This window comes from Scyliorhinus torazame, chromosome 2 (assembly GCF_047496885.1).
Source record: "Scyliorhinus torazame isolate Kashiwa2021f chromosome 2, sScyTor2.1, whole genome shotgun sequence".
Taxonomy (NCBI): Eukaryota; Metazoa; Chordata; class Chondrichthyes; order Carcharhiniformes; family Scyliorhinidae; genus Scyliorhinus; species Scyliorhinus torazame.
In genome coordinates this window covers 196,362,645-196,387,706 of record NC_092708.1, presented here as the reverse complement: position 1 = coordinate 196,387,706, position 25,062 = coordinate 196,362,645, and the positions used below count along the sequence as shown (strand labels likewise).

Genomic DNA, 25,062 nt, shown 5'->3' with positions numbered 1-25,062 from the left:
GCCTGAATAAAATATTTTACAAAACAAAAACTGCATGACCTCCTCAGGGCGGCCAGGGTGAGTAGGGGGGCACTGTGCCCCTGGCACTAAACCCCATCCCACACATTAGTAACCCCCCCCACCCTGCACCACAAGTCGGCACCTATACCGGCTGCCTGGTCACTGAGGCCACCAGCTAACCCATCCTCTGGGCTGCATGCGTTGGACTGCTTAACACTGTCATTTTCTGTTCCCCCACCCCACCCCCGGGAACGGGAGAAGCCAGGAGGGGGACCGCCGGATCTGTGGCCCCTCACTGTGGCAGAGCAGAGGGCCCTGGACGTGATCGGCGGGCTGGAGGAAAGGCAGGTCACCGGGAGGCAGTTCGGCCACGGGCGAGGAATGAGACCCCGCTTAGTTGCAGTTTCCCATGCCACGTGTGCAAACTCCCCCCAACGCCACCCTCACCCCCACACAACCCTTACCCCCCGCACCAACCTCACCCTCACCCCCACCCCGCACTCAGCCCATACCACCCTCCCACCACCCTCACCCCCACCCCACCCTCACCCCATACCACCCTCACACCACTCTTACCCCCACTTCCGCACCACCCTCACCCCCACCCCACCCTCACCCCCATACCACCCTCACATCACTCTTACCCCCACTTCCGCACCACCCTCACCCCCACCCCACCCTCACCCCATACCACCCTCACCCCACCCTTACCCTCACTTCCGCACCAACCTCACCCCCACACCACCTCACCCCAGCACCACCCTCACCCCTACATCACCTCAACACCACCCCCAAACCATCCTCACCCCCACCCTCACCTCCACATCACCCTCATCTCCACCCTCAACCCCAACACCACACCCACACCACCCTCCCTCTCACATTTTCCTCACCCCAACACCCATCCTCACCCTATACCACCCCCACCCCCCCCCCCACCCACAAACTCATCCTCACTATCCCCACACACACCCGGCCTACGGTCTAATCATGCGTCTTGTCTTGTATCTTATAGGACCTGTTGGTGATGAGGCGTGTCAATCTGGGGTCCCCCACCCCCAGCTTGTGGCAATTCTGGCCCCTCCCCCCGCCAGTGAGCCGAGCAGCGACGAGCACAGCTCGGACACCAGCCCTCCGCCCGAGACTCAGGAGACCCCGGAGCTCGGGTCGGAGGATGACAGTGATTTCCCGTCACAGCTATCTCCAACACCCACCACCGTCCCAGAGACACTCACCTCGGTTGGGCACTTTAGTGAAGAGGCTCCTGGGACACTCTCTGGTGCGCACCACGCAGCTGCTCCAGTACAGCAGGTGGAGGGAGGAACACACGAGGGGGCGGATGGTCGGAGGGCAGGCCGACCCCAGGGACTAGCTGTCATCCAGATGGGCTTCGGGCTTCTGGAACAGACAGTCCCATCGATTGTGGAGATGCAGTCGCAGAGCCAGGGACTACGTGAGGGTTTGTCGGCGAGCGTCCAGCACCTGCAGGTGCAGTTGGAGAAGTGCAACCGCATACAGCAGCAGGAGGTGATGCCAACAATGCATGCCACCCAGGCATCCGTGGTGGAGGCATTGGGGGCAATGGTTTTGGCTCTGGATCAGCATGTCCAAGGCCTGGGGCATTCTGTGCAGGTGTTGGCCGAAGCTCAAGGCAGGACTGCCATCTCACAGGCGACCATGTGCCCGAGCCACCTGGACATCGCAGTGGCGCTCCTGAGTGTGGCCCAGTCACAGCAGACCATGGCTGGGAACGTCGGTGGCATTGCCTAGGCACTGGCGGATGTGGCGCAAACACAGAGGGAGGTGACCCAGTCCCAGAGGTAGATGGCGCAGTCACTGGCTGATGTGACACAATTCCAGACAGAGATTGTCCATTCCCTGTGCTCCATGGCCGCGAGCGTGCAGACCCTGGTCGAGACCGGAGTGGGCCTCCAGGACTGGCAACACCAGGTGGCAGGGGAGCCTCAGGGGATAGCTCCACTCGCACCCCCCATTCGTAGGAGTAGCCCGGGGGCCATTGGGCACCCTGAAGGACGACGATGTGATGGCGCCCGTGCCAGTGACTCCCGCAGGGGAGGTGCCGGAACACCGTAGCACCTTGGACTTTCCCCCTCCTGTCCCCGAGCATCAGTGGCGGAACAGGGCGGCACCACGCTACCTGAGATACCTGAGCAGCAGCTGGGCCCATCCACACCCGGTCGCCTGCCAATGGGGACTCAGGTCGCAGGGCAGGAATTACATCAGGCCGCCTCCACTCCTGCTGTACCTAGATGTAGTGTTAAGGCCTGTAAGGCCAGAATGTTAGACACCAGTTATCTTGGCAGGGGTGCCAGGCACAGTTTAGCTATACAGGCCAGGGCACAGATCTGTAAATATATGTTCACATTAAACACCTGTTACCACTGTTAGAACCTGTTTAGGTGCTCCATCAGATGGCAGTGACGTCTGGCTGGCCAGAAGATGGGCGAGGAATGGGCGTCGTGGAGGGTGACCTGGGCTCCCCACGCGCACCGCCCCCCCCGACTGTCCCCACTACCATCACCTCAGGGATTCGATGGGACCGTGTGATGGAACGGCCTCTTCGCATGCAGGGATCACCCAGGTGGATGGTGGAAAGTGCGACAGTGGGCAGGAGTCAGACGTTGTCAAACGATGCGGAGATCAGAGCTCACCACAGAGCGGGTTGTCATCATCCTCCGTCCCATAAACCCTGGGAATTGGCCCACACCCTGTAGTGCAGCTGGTATGTATCACGGAGGGGATTGAAGGCGGGAGGTTGGGGGGGGGGGGAAGAGTGAGGGGGTGGGATGCGGTGTCCATGCCCCTGGCCAGTAACCCCCCACCAGTCGGTGAACCTGGAGGCGATCAGAGCGTCCTGTGTGTGTTGGCCCTGACGCACACATCTTGTGGCCTCCCGGGCCTGCCTGGGCCCCATGTTCTGCCCACCCTCCCCCTCCCCTGTATTCCTCTTCCTCCTCCAGCACATCACCCCTCTGCTGTGCGATGTTGTGAGGATGCAGCAGGCCGCCACGATGCGGGCGACCTTCTTAGCATCATATTGGAGGGTCCATCCCGAACGGCCAAGGCACCTGAACCGCATCTTCAGGAGGCCAAAGCACCTCTCGATTAGGTCCCTGGTTGCCGCATGGGCTTCGTTGTAGCGGGTCTTTGCATCAGTCTGTGGCCTCTCAACTGGTTTCATCAGCCACGACTGCAGTGGATCCCTGCCACCCAGGAGCCAAACCCCTAGACAGTGGGGCATCTCGAACATGTCAGGAATCGTCGAGTGTGCCAGGATAAAGGCATTGTGCACATTGCCCGGGTATCGGGCGCAAACATGAATGATGCAAAGCTGATGGTCACAGACTAGCTGGACGTTCATTGAGTGGAACCCCTTTTGGTTTGTGTAGAGGGGCCTGTTATCCGCCAGTGCCCATTGGGTGACATGCATCCCGTCGATCACCCCTTGGACGGGCCATCCCATCGATGACGGCGATCCCCACTGCCTGGGCAGCCTGGTGGGCTCAGTCCACATTGAAGTAGATGTACTGAGCTGCTAGGGCCTCTGTAATGGCACAGATGCACCTGTACACCGAGGTCCGTGAGATCTCAGACAGGTCCCCACTCAGCGCCTGGAGGGACCCTGTTGAGTAAAGGTCCAGGGTGGCCTTGTCTAACATCTTGTTTAATGGGATGCTCGTGTGGTGACTGCAGACCCAGACCTTGAATTGAACCGAGGGGCAGGTTGTTGAACCAATGTATTTGATTCACAGCTCCCCCTGTTAGTTTAGACAGGTGGCTTGTTGGAGACAGGTGCAATTAAAGCATCATAAACCTTTGGGCTAATGGACTTTTATTTATATTAGGAAGTTTCTCTCAGGAATAGATATTTAGAAATATTGTGTTCAGCTTAGTGAGATGATGTAGGTGTTTTTTTAAGTTTTAGAACACCCAATTCTTTTTTTCCAATTAAGGGGCAATTTGGCATGGCCAATCCACCTAGCTATTTTTGGATTGTAAGATGATGTAGTTAATGGGAGGAGCTAGGGGCTGAAGCAGTCAGGTATTGGTGTTTTCAGTGTTAGTTTTTGGCTGGAAGGTGAGCTGAGAACGTTTTTCTGAAGAATACAGCCAGAGATTCTGCGTTATTCTGATGGTGTCAGGTATCTTTCCTTTAAGCAGTCTCAAATGATCTCTCTTTCTCAAAGTGGCATGTTCAAGCCATCTCTTCACAGCAAGAATTCCTGAATCTGCTAACTGTATTGAAAAGTGGATTTGTGGGTTGGAACCTGAGCTGGTTTTGTTGTGGAAATAAAGATAGCAGTTAAGGGTTATTGTGTCACGATATTGATTATCATTGTTTAAGGGGTAATTGTAAGCTATTGTCTTGTGTGATGTTGAAGATATTATATTACTGTGTTAGTAATAATGTTTGTTTTTATGTCCATTTCCCTATTTTGTGGGAAATCACTCCTGGAGCAGGGGCAGCATAGAGGCACAGGGGTTAGCCCTGCTGCCTACAGGGTGGGGACCTGGGTTCAATCTTGGCCCTGGATCACTGGCCGTGTGGAGTTTGCACATTCTCCCCATGTCTGCATGGGTTTCACCCCCACAACCCAAAGATGTGCAGAGTAGGTGAATTGGCCACACTAAATTACCCCTTAACTGGAAATAAATAATTGGGTACTCTAAATTAAATTATTTTTTAAAAATCACTCCTGGAGCGACCTATGCTTTCCTCACAGTCTTGCAAAATTGAAATAAAATATTGGGATTTATGTTCAGAATCCTAGCCACTGTTGGGGTCTGGTTCGGGATCATTTAAATGTAAGAATTGTTTTCCTTTTAACCCTCTATGTGTCACCATGTTGCACTACGGTGATGCAACACGCTCCAACCAACATCACTTACCGGAAAGACTGTGTGGTGTCGCAGAGGTGCAGCGGGGTCAGTCCCTCCTCTGTCAGCAGTCTGGGGTTGGCCCCGTACTCGAGTAGCACTTCTGTGCAGTCCGCATGCGCTTTCACACAGGCTATGTGGAGCGCGCTCTTGGTCCCCACAATCATATTGGGCCTGGCTCCCCGTTGGAGCAGGTACTGCAGGCATTCGGTGTAACCGTGGCTCGCAATGATGCACAATGGGCTGGTCAGCTCTTGCTTATACTCCAGGGACCAGATACCTGCAGCATAACGAGAGAGCAAGAGAGTTAATCCTCGTGAGAATGAGTGGCCCCTACCCCTACACCACCTCTGCCTTCACTTCTAGGATTGCTCACAGCAAAAGATGTTAAATGTTTAGGTGCTCTCTTTTTAAAATTTATCCTTTCAGGGGATGGCATTGGCAACGTTGGCATTTATTGCCCATCCCTAATTGCCCTTGAACTGAGTGGCTTGCTCATCCATTTCAGAGTCAAGCACATTGCTGTGGGTCTGGAATCATGGGCCAGACCAGGTAAGGGCAGCAGATTTCCTTCCCTGAAGAACCAGATGCTTATTTTTAGAACAATCATGATCACCGTTACTGAGACTAGCTTTTATATTCCAGATTTTATTAATGTAATTGAAGTTTCACCTGCTGCCATCGTGGGATTTAAACTCATGGGGCGGGATTCTCCCTGGGCTGGATCCCCCACTTCGCCGGCAGCGCATCACGCCCGCGGATTTCCCGACGGCGTGGGGGTGACCACAATGGGAAACCCCATTGACCGGCTGCCGGGATGGGTGTGGCGGGACAGAGAATCCCACCCCTGGTCTCTGCATTACTAGACCAGCGACATTACCACGCCACTGACACCCCATAATTGAATTACCCAAGTGCTTCCATGTGTGAGTTTGCGTGATGATTGATGGTGTGATCGCCATTGTGACTGGTTCACTGATGCCTCGATTTTCAAAATCTGTACTGACCTTTGTGTTCAAATCTCTTCATGACTTCACCTGCTCCATTATCTCTGCCAATCTCCAAAATTCTCCAAGATCTATGCGCTCTGCCAAATGAGAACGAAACTCATTTGAGTGCGAGCAGTCCAGCCCTAGTTGAATCCGTGCACACTGGGAATCAATCCTGGAAGAGTGCCATTGCAGTGGCCATGGTAACGCACCCGATCAGTACATAGGAACAGGAGTGGGCCAGCATGCCCTTGGAGCCTATTTCAGGGTGGCACGGTGGCACAGTGGTTAGCACTGCTGACTCACAGCGCCAGGGCCCGGGTTCAATTACCGTCTCGGGTGATTGTGTGGAGTCTGCACGTTCTCCCCGTGTTTGCGTGGGTTTCCTCCGGGTGCTCAGGTTTCCTCCCACAGTCCAAAGATCAGCAGGTTAGGTGGATTGGCCATGCTAAATTGCCCCATTGGGCGTGATCGACCGGCCACGCTGCGCTGGAAAAGCAGCTCACCGCGGCGCAGCGTGGCCGTTTAAAGCCGGGGGACCCGGCTCCCGGTCTACCCGGCTCACACCGCCTCCCGAGATTCAACGCAATCTCGTGAGAAGTTGTGCCTTGAATCCTGCCACAATGGGCGGGATCACTTTTGAGCAAATCTGCATATTAGAGTGAGGTAGTAAGCCTTACTTTAATATGCAGATTTCAGAGGTAGCTGAGGCTTTGGGATTCACCTCCTTCGCCTCAGAGACCTCGGACGAGTGCCGTTTAGCACTGGTCTCCACAAACGGGGACCAGACGGAGCGGCACTCTTGGGGGTCTTCCAGAGGCCCCAGCTGCATGCCCTTTGGGCAAGGTGGTGCCTGGCATTGCCAAGGTGCCACCTGGAATGGGCACTGACTAGATGCCAGGTTGGCACTGCCCATGAATAGCCATGTGTTTCTGGGCACTGCAAGTGCTGGGAAACATGCGGCTAAATGCGCTCGCTTGGGGACTTTGTTCCCTTTTGAGAGAATCGAGCCATTAGTGCCCAGGGATGTGCAGGTTAGGTTACAGGTGTGGGGATGGGGAGTGGGCTCTTTCAGAGGATAGGTGCAGACTCGATGAGCCGAATGGCCTCCTTCTGCACTGCAGGAATCCTATGGATTCACCATTCAGTAATGTTATGGCACTTTGTGTATTTACTTCATTTTCCTGCCTTAGTGCCATAAACGTTAATGCCCTTAACCCAACAAAAATCTGTAAATCTGAGCTTTAAAATTTTCAATGAACCTAACGTGCACCACACCCACTCCCCTCCCCCTCCAAACACCCCAACATCAACAGCTTTTAGGGTAATGGTGGGTAACCTTCGGCCCACCTGGGTTCTGAGTGCGACCCACGAGGGATTTTGTTGACCGTTGACCACGTGCAGGGCCGCCACATTCCGCTGGTTTCCGACCGTGCAGCTATTTTCCTACCAGTTTGACTGAAGTGATCACACATAAAACCAGGATGACTGAAGTGAGGTGCGTGCTGATCGCTCACAACATTGACTGTGAGAGCCGTGCGCTCCCTCCGCGCAATGTGCAAATATTTATTTTGTTTTTATCATTTGAAGTTGGCGATAGTTCCACTAATGATGCAGCATTTTCTATAACTCATTATGAAATATTCAGCATGTGTTAAATGTATTTAATCTTATTCATGGAGTCATGGGGAGTGAACAGGCCCAATTTCAATAATATGGCCCACTGAGATGAAAGAGGGTCACTCATGCGACCCACTCACTAGCCTAGGTTGCCATCACTATTTTAGGGGGAAGAGAGTCCCCAGTTTTCTCTGCCTTTTGCATGTACAACCAATAGTTGCTAATCTCACAGTTGCACAAGCTTTATGTTACCTTGACGCTCCCTCATAAAGTTTATGCATTTACAGTCGGCAGCCCCTATCGGATGCTGCACTTGGCTCAGTTAGTTTTGTGAATGGGAGGATTGGCTGTTTTTCACATAAAAACTGGGATAGTGAGCATTCATGGTAATTAAACACACCGGGATTAGTGTAAGCGTCTGCCTCGAATAATCCTCCAGCTCATTAGCATGAACACTGCTTAATTATTATAATACAGAGCCCTGGGGCACTCGCCAATTTTAAGTAAATTAATTACATTGCAATTTAACACTACAACAGGCTCCGTGCTAACAGCAAAGAGTGTTGTGGTGTGAGATATAGGCCAGATGTATTTTTATAATGGGAGATGTAAACAATCTCCATAATCAGCATTTACCTGGCATATCATAGAGTGACAATGATATGGCCACAGGGCAATGGTGTTCCTATTTTGACAATTCCTTCTCTCTTAAATCCCTTTCCCCCTCCAATTGGTCCTCCAATTCTCGCCTCTTGTGTGTCCCCAGCCTCCTTCACCCCACCATAGACGGCCCCAGTTTCAGCTGCCTGGGCCTCAAGCTCTGGAAATACTTCCTTCAAACTCTCTGCCTCTCTCTCCTCCTTAAACTCTACCTCTTTGACCAAAATTTCGGACACCTACCCTACCATTGCCTGTGTGTGGCTCATTGTCCAATGTCGTTTGACATTTATTCCTGTGAAGTGAATTGGGATGAACATTGTTTCATTGCCAGTTGTTGCTCCTGTTGTAAACACGAGTATCTGCAAATTCGCTGAAAAATTTTAACTGAAATTCTGTTGGAATTCAGATTTTGCTTTGGAATTTTGTTTGAATAATGATTTCTGTTTAACAGGCTTGATACGGAAATTTTTAGCACTTGCCTGCACACTGTTTTTACACAGGAATGTAGCAGGGGTAAATAGGAGCTTCTAGCCTATTATGTTTTCGAGCGTGATTCCATCTGGATTGGGATTCTTCTCAGAGTGGGATCTTGTCTGGATCAGGAGTAGGCCACAGGCTTCGATCTGCCTCAGTTGTTGATCTAGGGGCCAGGGCTGAGTGGAAATGGTTAGGCCAGGCCCCTTTGCCTGCTAACTTGGGTTTCAGCAGGGATGCCAACTGTGATTAAATTTATTCCTGGAGGTTGATTTGACCCCATGCTGCAGCCACTAGTCAGCCATCCTTGTGATGCACAGCCTTCCTACTGCCCATCAGAAAGCAACAAGACAGCATGGTAGCACAGTGGGCAGTACGGTAGCACAGTGGTTAGCACAGTTGCTTCACAGCTCCAGGGTCCCAGGTTCGACTCCCGGCTTGGGTCACTGTCTGTGCGGAGTCTGCACATTCTCCCGTGTGTACGTGGGTTTCCTCCGGGTGCTCTGGTTTCCTCCCACAATCCAGAGATTTGCAGGTTAGGTGGGTTGGCCATGCTAAATTGCCCTTAGAGTCCAAAAAGGTTCGGTGGGGTTGCAGGGTTACGGGGATAGGTCGGAGGTGTGGGCTTAAGTGGGGTGCTCTTTCCAAGAGCCGGTGCAGACTCGATGGGCCGAATGGCCTCCTTCTGCACTGTAAATTCTATGAAATAAGACTCATTACCCAATTGGATGATGCTTGACTGTCAGGCAAACAGCCTTTATTTCCCTATTTTCAACATTTGTTTACCTGGTAAAGAGAAATGTTCAAAGAAAATGACCAACAAAGCCAATCTTTTTTAATGTCCTGATGATTTTTCTCCAGAGTTGCACACAGGGAGATTGATCTTCAATTCCTGGAGATTCCAGGAGGGTTGTCAACCTAAGGACAGCACAGTAGCATAGTGGTTAGCACTGTGGCTTCACAGCTCCAGGGTCCCAGCTTCGATTCCCTGCTGGGTCACTGTCTGTGCAGATCTGCACGTTCTACCCGTGTCTGCGTGGGTTTCCTCCGGGTGCTCCGGTTTCCTCCCACAGTCCAAAGATGCGCAGGTTAGGTGAATTGGCCATGATAAATTGCTCACATTGTGTCCAAAAGGTTAGGTGGGGTTATTGGGTTACGGGGATAGGGTGGAAGTGAGGGCTTAAAAGGGTCGGTGCAGACTTGATGGGCCAAATGGCCTCCTTCGGCACGGTATGTTCTACGTCTAAAAGTCAGTGAAGCGTATGAATGAAGAAAGGAGTGAACTTACATTTCTATCGCAACTTACGTGACCTCAGGATGTCCCAAAGCGCTTCACAGACAAAGAAGAACTTTCAAAGTTGTAATGTAGGAAATGTGGCAGCCGATTTGTGTAAATTAATAGTCCTGATAAAATGGGTTAAGTAAATAATGGAAATGAATGAGAGGCAAGGCTCAGTGATGTGTGTACTGTAACACAGTCCTGGACTTAGTTGGAAATAAAGGTAGATTTGTTAAATTAAGGACCTAGGAACAGGATGAGGCCATTCAGCCCCTCAAGCCTGTCTGGCCATTCAATGATATATGGCTGCTCTGTGGCCTAACTCCATATAGCTGCCTTTGGCCCACATCCCTTAATATCTTTGCTCGACAAATTCCTATCTCTCTCAGATTTAAAATGAACAAGTGATCCAACTTCAACTGCTCTTTGGGGGAGGGAGTTCCAAACCTCTACCACCCTTTGAGTGAAGAAGTTCTTCCAAACATCTCTCCTGAATGGTCTAGCCTAATTTTTGAACTATACCCCCTAGTTTTAGAATCTCCAACCGGTGGAAGTAGTTTATCTTTGCCTGTTAATATCTTGAATATTTCGATCAGATCATCCTTAACCTTCTGGCGAAAACAGGCCTAACTTGTGTAATCTTTCCTCGTCACTCAACCCTGTAGTCCAGGTATCAATTTTGTAAACCTACGTTGTACTCCCTCCAAGGCCAAAATATCCTTCCTAAAGTGCGGTGCCCAGAACTGCTCACAGTACTTCAAGTGGGGTCTAACCAGCGTTTTGTATAGCTGCAGCATAACTTCTGTGTCTTTATTCTCTGATTTTGAGTGCCACCCGTTTATATCCCGTTCAGCTCTAATCTGCATTTTGACTCTTCCTAATGCTTGTACCTCGAGTGCCAACTTCATTCCTGTTTCATGCCTCCCTCTACAGTATTTGGGTGGAACTTCGATGGCTTTGATAGTCCCTCATGTTGGGAATCAGCATCAACACTTTGCTGGTTTCCCCCCCTCATGGTTTTCCCGAACTCCCGGGATAGACAACCAGATAATCGACATTCTGTATAGCATTTGAGGTGTATGGTGAGCATAATCCTGACAAAGGTACAGGGGGAAGACCTGCAAACACTGGAAACTTGAAATAAAAGAGAACATTTAGCAGGTTTGAAAAGCGAGCAAATATACGGGGAGCAGTTGGCATAGTGGCATTGTCAGTGGACTGGTAATCAGAGACCCAGGGTAATGCTCCAGGGACCTGGGTTTGAATCCCACCATGGCAGATGGTGATATTTGAATTCAATCAAAATCTGGAATGAAATATCTAATGATGACCATGAAACCATTTCCGATTGTCGTAAAAAACCCCCATCTGGTTCACTAATGTCCTTTAGGAAAGGAAATTTGCCACCCTTACCTGGCCTGGCCTACATGTGACTCCAGACCCGCAGCAATGTGGCTGACTCTTAAATGGCCTGGAAAGCCACTCAATGCAAGGGCAATTAGGGATGGGCGAAAAAATGTTGACCTAACCTGTGATGCCCACATCTCATGAATACATTTAAAAACTTGGATGAAAGTACCTAAACTTTAATCAGCTTTTTTCTGATGTTGTGTCTTAATTCCTGTAATCCAAATGCTCAGCTGGTTTGAGTGATGTGCTGTTCTGAACATAGGATGGAATCTTCCCAGAATTTGGGTCAGGCTCAGACAGAAAACTGGAATGTAACTCTCCAGTTGCACAGACCAGTTTTCTCATGGAATCCTGAGCCTCCTTGCCAAACAGAAATGGGTGGATGTGGTTAATGCCATCATTCTGGCGGGGCGGCGTCTCATAGAGCTGGCAACCGGCTTCACACTGATGGGGGCGCCATCTTTAGAGGATGCATTGACCTGTGCTGCAGCCGAATGGCCCCCAGCCCACACCATGGAGGACTTGGGGGCTCTACCCCCCCTCTGACATTCATCATCGGAAACGACCCTCCTCGACATTCATCACTGGCAACTCCCCACTCAATCTCCGCTTTCCCCCTGGCCACCACACATCAACGTAAGCCCCATGGGGCTCCCACTTGGGATTTCCCCCGGCACTGCCCCCCTGGCACAGGTTGGCACAGGCAGATTGGCACTGCCACACTGTGTCAGGACAGTGCCTGGGCACTGCTTGATCATGTCCGTCTACCTCCTATGTGGACTGTACTTACCTCTGCTCTCCCACAGGGCTCCCCTCGACTGCCTCATGCCTGACCAAACCTGCCGTAAACCTCACCGATGTGGGTGGGTGGAGGGTGGGGGTTGGGGGGGGGGGGGAGGGGAGGTATCTTGCCATCTTCCCACCTCCACCCCATTAAGTCTGATTAAGTCCGTGGAACAGTGGCACAGTGGTTAGCATTACTTCCTCACAGCACCAGGGACCTGGGTTCAATTCCAACCTTGGGTGACTGTCTGTGTGGAGTTTGCATGTTCTACCCGTGTCTGCATAGGTTTTCTCCGGATGCTCCAGTTCCTCCATGATGTGCATGGCTTAGCCATGCTAAAATTGCCCCTTAGTGTCCAAAGATACCCAGGTTATGTGGGGTTACAGGGATAGGGTGGGGGTGTGGGCCTCGGTAGGGTGCTGTTTCGGAGAGTTAGTGCTCAATGGGCCGAATGGCCTCCTTCTGCACTGTAGGGATTCTATGGATGCTATGGCAGGAAGGGCCAAGGGTGAACGATGTAAGATATGTACTTCACCAAAACATTTTTATTTTTAAAAATAAATTTACAGTACCCAATTATTTTTTTTCCAATTAAGGGGCAATTTAGTGTGGCCAATCCACCTAACCCTGCACATCTTTGAGTTGTGGGGTGAAACCCACGCAGACATGGGAAGAGTATGCAAACTCCACATGGACAGTGACCAAAACATTTTTATGCTCTGATTTTCAGCTTTGATACCTATCCTGTTCAGTCCATATGCCCATAGGGTGAATTATTGCTATGGAGCCCCCCCCCCCGTCAGCCGAGCAGTGGCGAGGAGAGCAGCTTGGATGGCAGCCCGAGACCCGAGGCCCATAACACCCCGGAGCTCGAATCCGAAGTTGACACTGACTTCCCATCACAGGTGTCACCAACACCCTCCACCTTCCCAGAGACACTCACCTCGGTTGGGTACTTCAGTGAAAAGACTCCTGGGACACTCTTTGGTGCTGACCACACAGCTGATCAGTACAGCAGGTGGAGATAGGAACATCTGAGGGGGCGGACGGTTGGAGGGCAGGCCAACCCCGGGAACTAGCTGCCGTCCAGATGGAATGGACAGTCCCATCCATAGTGGAGATGCAGTTGCAGAGCCAGGGACTACATGAGGGGTTGTCAGCGAGCATCCAGTGCCTGCAGGTGCTGTTGGAGGAGTCCAACCGCGTGTAGGAGCAGGAAATGGTGCCGACCATGTGTGCCACCCAGGCCAACACCGCACAGGTGGCATCCGCAGTGGAGGCCTTGGGGGCGAGGGTTGTGGCTATGGATCGGCATGTCTAAGGTCTGGGGCATTCTGTGCAAGTGCTGGTCGAGGCCCAGGACAGGGTTGCCGTCTCACAAGCAGCCATGTGTGAGAGTCACCTGGAAATTGCAGCGTGGCCCAGTCATAGCGGCCCTTGGCTGGGAATGTCGGCAGCATTGCCCAGGCGCTGGCAGACGTGGCGCAGATACAGAGGGAGGTGGCCCAGTCCCTGTTGTGGGCAAAATCTTGGAAAGGTTTATAAGAGACAGGATGTATAATCATCTGGAAAGGAATAGTTAGATTAGAGATAGTCAACATGGTTTTGTGAAGGGTAGGTCGTGCCTCACAAACTTTATTGAGTTCTTTGAGAAGGTGACCAAACAGGTGGATGAGGGTAAAGCAGTTGATGTGGTGTATATGGATTTCAGTAAAGCGTTTGATAAGGTTCCCCACGGTAGGCTACTGCTGAAAATACGGAGGCATGGGATTCAGGGTGATTTAGCAGTTTGGATCAGAAATTGGCTAGCTGGAAGAAGACAAAGGGTGGTGGTTGATGGGAAATGTTCAGACTGGAGTCCAGTTACTAGTGGTGTACCACAAGGATCTGTTTTGGGGCCACTGCTGTTTGTCATTTTTATAAATGACCTGGAGGAGGGCATAGAAGGATGGGTGAGTAAATTTGCAGATGACACCAAAGTCGGTGGAGTTGTGGATAGTGCGGAAGGATGTTACAAGTTACAGAGGGACATAGATAAGCTGCAGCGCTGGGCTGAGAGGTGGCAAATGGAGTTTAATGCAGAAAAGTGTGAGGTGATTCATTTTGGAAGGAATAACAGGAAGACCGAGTACTGGGCTAATGGTAAGGTTCTTGGCAGTGTGGATGAGCAGAGAGATCTCGGTGTCCATGTACATAGATCCCTGAAAGTTGCCACCCAGGTTGAGAGGGTTGTTAAGAAGGCGTACGGTGTGTTAGCTTTTATTGGTAGAGGGATTGAGTTTCGGAGCCATGAGGTCATGTTGCAGTTGTCAAAACTCTGGTGCGGCCGCATTTGGGGTATTGCGTGCAATTCTGGTCACCGCATTATAGGAAGGATGTGGAAGCATTGAAAAGGGTGCAGAGGAGATTTACCAGAATGTTGCCTGGTATGGAGGGAAGATCGTATGAGGAAAGGCTGAGGGACTTGAGGCTGTTTTTGTTAGAAAGAAGAAAGTTAAGAGGTGACTTAATTGAGGCATACAAGATGATCAGAGGATTGGATAGGGTGGACAGTGAGAGCCTTTTTCCTCGGATGTTGATGTCTAGCACAAGGGGACATAGCTTTAAATTGAGGGGAGATAGATATAGGACAGATGTCAGAGGTAGTTTCTTTACTCAGAGTAATAAGGGCGTGGAATGACCTGCCTGCAACAGTAGTGGACTTGCCAACACTAAGGGCATTCAAATGGTCATTGGATAGATATATGGACGATAAGGGAATAGTGTAGATGGGCTTTAGAGTGGTTTCACAGGTCGGCGCAACATCGAGGGCTGAAGGGCCTGTACTGCGCTGTAGTGTTCTATGTTCTATGTTCTAGAGGGAGATGGCGCAGTCACATGTGGTGATATGCACATATGAATATCTGTATATAATTGTACATAGTTGCACCAATGTATATATCTGTACATAACAATACCAATGTATATAGCTGATGATCAATATACATATGTTATGACCTCCTGCCAATAGGTGGCACATGACACATATGGAGCCATATAAGGCGGACGGGATGGAGCCACTTGGTAGCAGGGCGGACAAGCCGGTTGTATTTCACCATAGCTCCACAGTAACTTAGAGATAATTATCTGTACATAGAATTAATGGTTACTTACCCATCTGTTAAGAATAAGTACTTGTTACAACCACACACCCATGTTCTATGCCTGTCTTCATGATCAGGGGAACCATTAAACACAACAGCACAGCCCCAGAAGGTGGTGGCACAGTCAATGGGTGATGTGGCCCAGTCCCAGTCAGTGATGATCCACTCCCTGTGCCCCATGGCCGTGAGTGTGCAGACCCTGATCGAGACCAGAGCGGGCCTCCAGGCCTGGCAGCGCCAGGTGATGGGTGAGCTTCAGGATATAGCATTGCTCGCACCCGCGTCCCATGGAGTAGCCAGGGGCCAACGGGCACCCCGAGGGAGGAAGAGGTGATGGGCTCATGCCGTTGACTCCCGCAGGGGAGGTGCCTAGACACCGCAGCATCTTGGGCTGCTCCCCTCCTGTCCCTGGCGCATTTGGTGGGCAGTGGGCAGAACAGGGTAGCACCACGCCACCAGGCCCCAGAAGACGGCCGCCAACGGGGACCCAGGTCGAGGGGGGAATCACAATAGGCCGCCTCTCCTGCTGATGAACCATCTGGGGATCTACCTGGACATAGTGTTAGGGCCAGTAAGGCAGAAAAGTAGACACCAGTTAAGTTGGCACGGGCTCAGGGCACAGTTTAGTGATAGGCGATGGGGCACAAATCTGTATATTATGTTAACATAGATTAACATAGAATTTACAGTGCAGAAGGAGGCCATTCGGTCCATCGAGACTGCACCGGCTCTTGGAAAGAGCACCCTACCCAAGGTCTACACCTCCACCCGATCCCCATAACCCAGTAACCCCACCCAACACTAAGGGCAATTTTGAACACTAAGGGCAATTTATCATGGTGAGGTACCCTCAATAATGATGCTTAGAGATTAAACTGTAAAGAAGGCTTTATTAGGCAAATAACTATGCTACAGATTTGGACGAGAGCTGACTGCTATACAGACCTGAGGCAGGCCTTTATGTATGGCTCCCAGATGGGCGGAGCCAGAGGCGGAGTCCCCAGGGTTCCAAGCCTGGTCTTAAAGGGGACATCACCTTACATGATGATAAGGCAGTAACCGTTCATCACATTCACCCCCTGTTTAAAAAGGAGTCCGGCGGGGGTGAAGTGCCATCATAGGTCCATCCGTCTCGGCGGCCGGATCGTCCTCCTCGATCTCCTCAGTTCGGGCGGTGGTGCGGCGGGCACGGACGTCCCGGTTGAGGGCACATCCGGGAGCACAGCGGTCGGAGCTTCGGTCCGGGTCGGGGCAGAGGAACTAGGCAGGGCCGGGGGTAGCGGAGCCGGTGCCAGAGGGGCGCACGGTAGGAGCTCACCAACGGGTGGTAGGGCCGGAAGGGGGTGTGTTGTAGGGGGCGACGGGTTCTGCAGGGGAGCGGCGCGGGAAGGGGCGTCTGTGGAGGAGGATCCAGCGGGCGCCAGATCCCGGAGGGAAACCGTATCTTGCCTGCCGTCAGAGTACTCCACGTAGGCGTAACTGGGGTTGGTGTGGAGCAGTCGGACCTTTTCAACTAGGGGGTCCGTTTTATGGCTCCTCGCGTGCCTCCGGAGAAGAACAGGTCCCGGAGCCGTCAGCCAAGATGGAAGCGAGACCCAGGAGGTAGACTTCCTGGGGAAGAGAAACAATCGCTCATGAGGGGTCTCATTTGTGGCCGTGCAGAGGAGTGACCTAATGGAGTGTAGGGCATCGGGTAGGACCTCCTGCCAGCGGGTGGCTGGGAGATTTCTCGACCGCAGGGCCAGGAGGACAGCCTTCCACACGGTCGCGTTCTCCCTCTCCACCTGCCCGTTTCCCCGTGGGTTATAGCTGGTCGTTCTGCTCGAGGCGATGCCTTTGCTGAGCAGATACTGACGCAGTTCATCGCTCATGAACGATGTACCCCGGTCGCTGTGGATATAAGCAGGGAAACCGAACAGGGTGAAGATGCTGTGCAGTGCCTTAATCACCGTGGCTGAGGTCATGTCGGTGCAGGGAATGGTGAATGGGAAACGGGAGAACTCATCGATCACGGTGAGGAAATAGGCATAACGGTTGGTGGACGGGAGGGGCCCCTTGAAGTCCACGCTCAGTCGCTCAAAGGGGCCCGAGGCCTTCACGAGCCGAACCTTGTCTGGCCGATAGAAGTGCGGTTTGCACTCCGCACAGACCTGGCAGGCCCTGACCATGGCCTTGACCTCCTTGGTTGAGTAAGGTAGGTTGCGGGACTTGATGAAATGGACGAGTCGGGTAACCCCCGGGTGGCAGAGGTCATTGTGGATGGCTTGCAGGCGGTCCTCCTGCGCGTTGACGCATGTGCCGCGGGACAGGGCATCTGGGGGCTCGTTGAGCTCCCCTGGACGATACTTGATATCGTACGAGTAGGTGGAGAGTTCTATCCTCCACCTCAAAATGTTATCGTTTTTTATTTTGCCCCGTTGCGTGTTATCGAACATATAGGCGACCGACCGTTGGTCGGTGACTAGGGTAAACCTCCTACCGGCGAGGTAGTGTCTCCAGCACCGCACAGCCTCCACAATGGCTTGTGCCACCTTTTTGACTGCAGAGTGTCGAATCTCGGAGGCGGTGAGGGTTCGGGAGAAGAACGCTACTGGTCTGCCTCCTTGATTGAGGGTAGCAGCCAGGGCGATGTCTGATGCATCGCTCTCTACCTGGAAAGGGATGGTTTCATCCACTGCGTGCATGGCGGCCTTGATGATGTCGGCCTTGATGCGGTCGAAGGCCAATTGAGCCTCAGCCGAGAGGGGAAAAGTGGTGGTCTTTAGGAGTGGGCGGGCTTTGTCCGCATACTTGGGGACCCACTGGGCGTAATAGGAGAAAAGCCCCAAGCACCGTTTGAGGGCCTTGAGGCTGCGGGGGAGAGGGAGTTCCTTAAGGGGGCGCATGCGGTCGGGGTCGGGACCTAGGACCCCGTCTTCCACAACATAGCCGAGGATGGCCAGCCGGGTGGTGTGGAAAACGCATTTTCCCTCGTTATAGGTCAGGTTAAGGGCTCGGGCGGTCTGGAGGAACTTTTTGAGGTTAGCGTCATGGTCCTGCTGATCATGGCCGCAGATGGTGACATTGTCCAAGTACGGGTATGTAGCCCGCAAACCGTACTGGTCCACCATTTGGTCCATCGCCCTTTGAAAGACGGAGACCCCATTTGTGACACCAAAGGGGACCCTGAGGAAGTGGAAGAGCCGGCCGGCTGCTTCGAAGGCAGTATAGAGGCGGTCTTTTGGTCGGATGGGCAGCTGGTGGTAGGCAGATTTGAGGTCGACCGTGGAAAAGACTCGGTATTGGGCGATCCGATTTACCATTTCCGCGATGCGAGGAAGGGGGTACGCATCAAGCTGCGTGAATCGGTTTATGGTCTGGCTATAATCCACGACCATCCGTTTCTTCTCCCCGGACCGGACTACCACCACTTGCGCTCTCCAAGGGCTGTTGCTAGCCTCGATGACCCCCTCTCCCAGTAAACGCTGGACCTCTGACTTGATAAAAGCCATTTCTTGGGCACTGTAGCGCCGGCTCCTGGTGGCGACGGGCTTACAGTCGGGAGTGAGGTTAGCGAATAGCGAGGGGGGTGCGACTTTCAGTGTCGCAAGGCAGCACACCGTGAGGGGGGGCAAGGGTCCGCCGAACTTCAGTGTCAGGCTTCGGTGGCTGCACTGGAAATCCAGTCCGAGCAGCAGGGGGGCACAGAGGTGAGGGAGGATATAAAATTTGAAACGGGTGTATTTGGCACCCTGGATCGAGAGATCCGCAATACAGTACCCCGTGATTTGTACCGAGTGGGACCCAGATGCGAGGGCTATGGTTTGGGATGTGGGATGGGTGCGTAGGGAGCAGCGCCTTACCGTTTCAGGGTGGATAAAGCTCTCCGTGCTCCCGGAGTCGAAGAGGCATGCAGTGTCGTGCCCGTTGACCTGGACCTGCATCATGGAGTTCTGCAGATGTTTTGGCCGAGTTTGATCGAGGGTGATCGCACCCAGTCGCGGGTAGTCGGAGTCGTAAAATGGCCGCTGCCGTTGGTCGCATGTGTCGAGTCGAGAAGATGGCCGCCGACCAGATGGCCGCTCCCATGATTCGCACGAGGCTGATGACGCGTCAGAGGAGGACGTGTCGAGTCGGTGCGCAGCAGCATTGCGAGGCCTGCGGGCCTGAGAGCGTGATTTTCAGGCCGGCTGTTCTTTGTTTTTCTGGCCCCTGGGTCTGGCCAGGCAGACCCTCGCAAAGTGCCCTTTCTTCCCGCAGTCGCTGCAGATCGCGGAGCGGGCTGGGCAGCGTGGGTGTGGGTGCTGGCTCTGCCCGCAGAAGTAGCAAGGTGTGCCCCCATGGTGAGCGGGTCACCGCGTGGCGCAGGCCTGTACTACGGGCGAGTCTGAGGAAGTCCGGGGGGGGCTGGCAGAGTCCGCGGGGTACGTACCCAAGTTATGCCGGGCCACCTCCAGCGAGGAGGCGAGCGTTAGCGTCTCCTGGAGGTCTTTTGCCCCGTTATCGAGCAGTCGCTGCCAGATGTAGGTCGAGCGGATGCCGGACACGAAAGAATCTCTGATGTGCAGGTTCATATGGACTTCCCCTGTCACATCCTGATGGTCACAGTCCCTGGCCAGCACGGTGAGTTTCTCAACAAACTCGTCGAGCGATTCCCCCGAGCGCTGCCGGCAGGTAGAGAGCAGATGCCGGGCGTGCACCTCATTGACGGGTTTGACAAACCGCTTGCGGAGCAACTCAATCGCTTCCTCATAACTCGTCGCCTTTTCGAGCGTGGCGGAGATTCTGTGACTCACCCGGGCGTGGAGTAGACGCAGCTTGCGTGGCCCCAGGATGGGAGTCTCTGCGGAGTCCAGGTAGGCCTCGAAGCACCGCAGCCAGTATTTAAAAATTTCCTTTGCCTCCGCCGTTCGTGCTTCCAGATTGAGCTTCTCTGGTTTTAGGCCTGCGTCCATCCTGAATCTAGTTTAGCCTAATAAATTGAGGTACCCTCAATAATGATGCTTAGAGATTAAACTGTAAAGAAGGCTTTATTAGGCTAATAACTATGCTACAGATTTGGACGAGAGCTGACTGCTATACAGACCATGAGGCAGGCCTTTATGTATGGCTCCCAGATGGGCGGAGCCAGAGGCGGAGTCCCCAGGGTTCCAAGCCTGGTATTAAAGGGGACATCACCTTACATGATGATAAGGCAGTAACCGTTCATCACACATGGCCAATCCACCTAACCTGCACATCTTTGGACTGTGGGAGGAAACCGGAGCACCCGGAGGAAACCCACGCACACAACGGGAGGATGTGCAGACTCCGCACAGACAGTGACCCAAGCCGGAATCGAACCTGGGACCCTGGAGCTGTGAAGCAATTGTGCTATCCACAATGCTACCGTGCTGCCCCGTTGTCACATTACACACCAATCACATTGTTACAAAGTGCCTCGGTGCTCTGTCAGATGGGTGCGGGAGGTGGGCAGGTCTGGTCTGGCCAGAGGGGGGGTGCAGTGGGGAAGGGGGGGGGGGGTGGAAATGAGCGGACCTTGTGGGTGACCTGCTTCTGTCCCCCGACTGTCCCCACCACTGTCAGCCCAGGGATTTGACGGGACCGTGTGATAGAATGGCCGGCTTGCATGCAGTGATCACCCAGGTAGAAAGTTCTACCGTGGGCAGACATTGTCATACGATGTGGAGCACCAGACCTCATCGCAGAGCGGACTGTCATCATCCTCCGTCCCATGGACCAGACCCGCTGTTATTCACAGCCCAGTCCCTGCACCCTGTAGTGTGGCAGGCGGTAGCAGGTGGAAAGGGGGGAGACCGCAAGGGGAAGGGGTGTGGGGTGCTCCTGGTCACTGCATAGCCGTCGTAATAGCGGGTCTCCGCATCGGTTTGTGGCCTTTGGATAGGTGTCATCAGCCACAGCCACAGTGGACCCCTGTCTCCCAGGAGTCAACCCCCCCTACCCCTCCCCAGCCGGGGGGCACGTCTCGAACATGTCAGGAATCGGCAGGTGTGTCAGGATGAAGGCGGCATGCACACTGCCCTGGTATCGGGTGCAGACGTGTATAATGTGAATCTGATGGTCACTTATCAGCTGCATGTTCATCGAATGGAACCCCTTTCGATTGGTGTAGAGCGGCCTGTTATCTGCATGTGCTTGTAGGGAACATACATCTCATCGATCATCCCCTGTACCCGGGGCATCCCGTGGTTGACGGTGGACCCTGCTTCACAGGCATTCTGGTGGGCTCGGTCCACACTGAAATGGATGTATTGATCTGCCTGGCCATATAGGGCCTCCGTGATGGCACGGATGCACCTGTGCACCGAGGTCTGTGAGATCCCGGATAAGCCTCCACTCCCGCATGGAAGGACCCTGTTGTGGAAAGGTTTAGGGTGACCGTCACCTTTTTTAAAAAAAAATTTATTAAAATTTTCCAATATTTTTTACAAATCACTACAAAAAGAAAACAACAAAAAGCATAGTAATAATTAAGAAAACAACTTAACAAATTAGCAAAACAAGGTGGGGTATCTGCCTTTTACAAATAAAATCTATCCACCCCCCCCCCCCCACTTAACCTCCACTTAACATTCCGCGAGAAAGTCAAGGAACGGTGGCCACCGCCTGGAGAACTCGTGCAAGGACCCTCACAAGGCAAACTTCATCTTCTCCAACCTGAGAAACCCCACCATGTCACTGACCCAAGCCTCTACGTTTGGGGGTTTCGCGTCCCTCCACATTAACAAGAGCCGCCTCCGGGCTACCAAGGAGGCAAAGGCCAGAACTCCGGCCTCTTTCGACTCCTGCACTGCCGGATCATCCGATACCCCAAATATCGCTATCCCCCAGCTCGGTTTTATCCGAGTGTCCAAGACCTTGGACATAGCCGGGTGACCGTCACCTTGACGGCCGCCGAGAGCGGGTGTCCTCCCCCATACCCCCGCTGTGCCAGTTGTGCCATGATCTGGTAGATATGTCTCCCTGCTCAGCTGAAGTCTTCGACGGCATGCCCGGTCCGGCAGGTTCTCAAATGATAGGCGCTGCCAGTACACATGAGGCCTCATGCGGTGCCTCCTGCAAAGTGGTTAGCACTGTTGCTTCACAGCACCAGGGTCCCGGTTTCAATTTTCGCTTGGGTCACTGTCTATGCGGAATCTGCACGTTCTCCCCATATCTGTGTGGGTTTCCTCCGGATGCCCCAGTTTCCTCCGATAAGTTCCGAAAGACTTGCTTGTTAGGTAATTTGGAAATTCTGAATTCTCCCTCTGTGTACCTCGAACAGGTGCCGGAATGTGGGGACTAGGGGATGTTCACAGTAACTTCATTGCAGTGTCAATGTAAGCCTACTTGTGACAATAATAATGATTATTATTACCTCCTCCACCTCCTTGGCCTGTTGGCAGCCGGGGCCGGCTCTCCATCCTGGGTGGCTGCCTCCTGTTCCTCTGCAGCAGCCTCTGCTGCTGCAGCTTTTCCTCCTCCTCGAGCAGCTCCAGCTCGTACAGCCGCAGGACATCCCCCAGGGCTACAACGACTAGCAGGAAGGCCACCATTGCTGGTTGAATTCCAATATCCATTGTCGGCTGACATGTTAGCATGGTGCATGCACCTGTGCCCAACCATGTCCACCGGGCTACATGGTGGCCCCGGTTGGCACTGCGGCTCTGCACCCGCATGTTCCCTCCCCATCTCCGCACCTCTGGCCCCTTCGGTACGTGGCACCGTGGGGGCCTCTGGCCCTGGCACCTGTCCCTGTTGCCAGGGGTACCAATCGCTGCCATTGCCCTTGCCAGCGGTACGCTCCAAGGCTCCACCTGGGCCCCCGTAGGCGTTGCAGTGTGCATTGCCCCTGGCCGGCAGTCGGCGGATGGGTGGGGGGGGGGCGGTGTATGGTGAAGGTTGAGGTGCAGGGGGCACCCATACAGCCAGTGTCACTTTGCAGAACCAGGGTCCAAGGTGGGTGGTCAGTGGGGTGCGCAGGAAGATGGCTGTTTTGATGGTTGCCTGGGCACCGCCCCAGTCCTGTGGGGGTCACCCCGGCTCTATGGCCCTTTCCCCTGTAACCACCACCAGCCCTGACAGGGACTCCCCCACCCTAACCAGCTCAGCCAGTGTCTGGCCCGGCAGCCCACGGTCGCGCCTTTCTGTGTCCTACCCTCTCTCTCTCTCTCCCTCATCAGCCACAACGCCGGTTTCATGATTTTTAAAAGCACAGGTGAACCTCGCTGTCGGGAACCCGGCCCATCGGAGACGGAGACCCCGAAAAATACCGGGTCGGGCCCGCTAATGATATGCAAAAGGTGGTTACTCTATGTGCGTTCTGGACCACATTGACTCCGCTGTCGTGGTGACGGAGAATTGAGATCTGGGGCGAGATTCTCCGACCCCACCGGGTCGGAGAATGGCCGTTGGCCGTCGTGAATCCCGCCCCGCCGCCCGCCGAATTCTCCGAAGGGAGAAAAGTCGTCGGGGCGTCAATCGTGCCGCACACCTCGGAGAATGGCACGGGTGGGCGCAAGGCAATGGATTTCGGGGTTGCCGATATTCTCCCGTCTGGATGGGCCGAAGTCCCGCCGACGTGACCACGGGTCACGTCGGCGTAAATCAAACCACACATTAATTGGCGTCAATCAGTGCTCAACGTTTACGCCGACCAGCGTGGAGGTGGGTGACGGCCTGGGGGGGTTGGCCGCTGGAGAGGCGATGGCGTGGCCGCAGTCTGTATGTGTGGGGGAGAGGTGTGTGTAGGGTTGTGTGTGTGTGTGTGTGCGGGGGGGGGGGGGTGGTTAGAGTGAGGTGGGCTCCGGGGTAGTGCCGGGAGGGGAGGATGAGTGCCGGGGACAGGAGGATGACGGGGGGGGGGGGGGGGGGGGGGGGGGAGGGGGGGGGGGGGTCCGTGCCGGGGAGGGGGGGGGGGGTCCGTGCCGAGTAGGGGGACGAGGGGGTCCGTGCCGGGAGGGGGACGGTGGACGGGGGGGTCCGTGCCGGGGAGGGATGCTGGGGGGGGGGGGGTCCGTGCCGGGGAGGGGGGCAGGGAGGTGCGTGCCGGGGGAGGGGGATGGGGACGGGGGTCCGTGCCAGGGAGGGGGACGGGGTCCGTGCCGGGGGAGGGGGATGGGGACGGGGGTCCGTGCCAGGGAGGGGGACGGGGGACGGGGTCCGTGCCGGGGAAGGGGGCGTGGAGGTGCGTGCCGGGGGGGGGGACGGGGTTCATGCCAGGGAGGGGGACGGTGGGGAGGGGGGTCCGTGCCGGGGAGGGGGGCGTGGAGGTGCGTGCCGGGGAGGGGGGCAGGGATGTGTGTGTCGGGGAGGGGGACGGGGGGGGGTCCGTGCCGGGGAGGGGGGCAGGGACGTGCGTGCCGGGGAGGGGGACAGGGGGGTCCGTGCCGGGGAGGGGGACAGGGAGGGTCCGTGCCGGGGAAGGGGGCGGGGGGGAGTCCGTGCCGGGGGTCCGTGCCGTGGGGGGGGTCCGTGCCGGGGAGGGACGCGGGGGTATGGGGGATATGGGGGAGGGGGGATATGGGGAGGGGGATATGGGGGATATGAGGGAGGGGGGATATGGGGAAAGGGGGATATGGGAGGGGGATATGGGGGATATGGGGGAGGGGGGATATGGGGGAGGGGGGATATGGGGGAGGGGGGATATGGGGGAGGGGGGATATGGGGGAGGGGGGATATGGGGGAGGGGGGATATGGGGGAGGGGGTTATGGGGTATATGGATATCGGGCAGGGTGGCGGGCTCACCCTGGCTGCCCTGACAAGGTCGTTCACCTTCTTGTGGCACTGGGTGCCTGTCCGTGGTGTCAGGGCCACAGTGCTGA

The 25,062-nt window shown here is 54.3% G+C and overlaps 1 protein-coding gene across 1 annotated transcript in view; it reads right to left on the bottom strand.

Annotated features, from left to right (window-relative positions):
• Nucleotides 1–25,062, bottom strand: part of LOC140407835 (ankyrin repeat and SOCS box protein 18-like) — a 69,951-nt gene that overhangs the window by 11,871 nt on the left and 33,018 nt on the right. Inside the window, exon 2 of the mRNA XM_072495076.1 lies at nt 4,912–5,179. Coding sequence (XP_072351177.1) covers nt 4,912–5,179 — 268 coding nt within the window. The remainder of the gene's footprint in view (nt 1–4,911; nt 5,180–25,062) is intronic.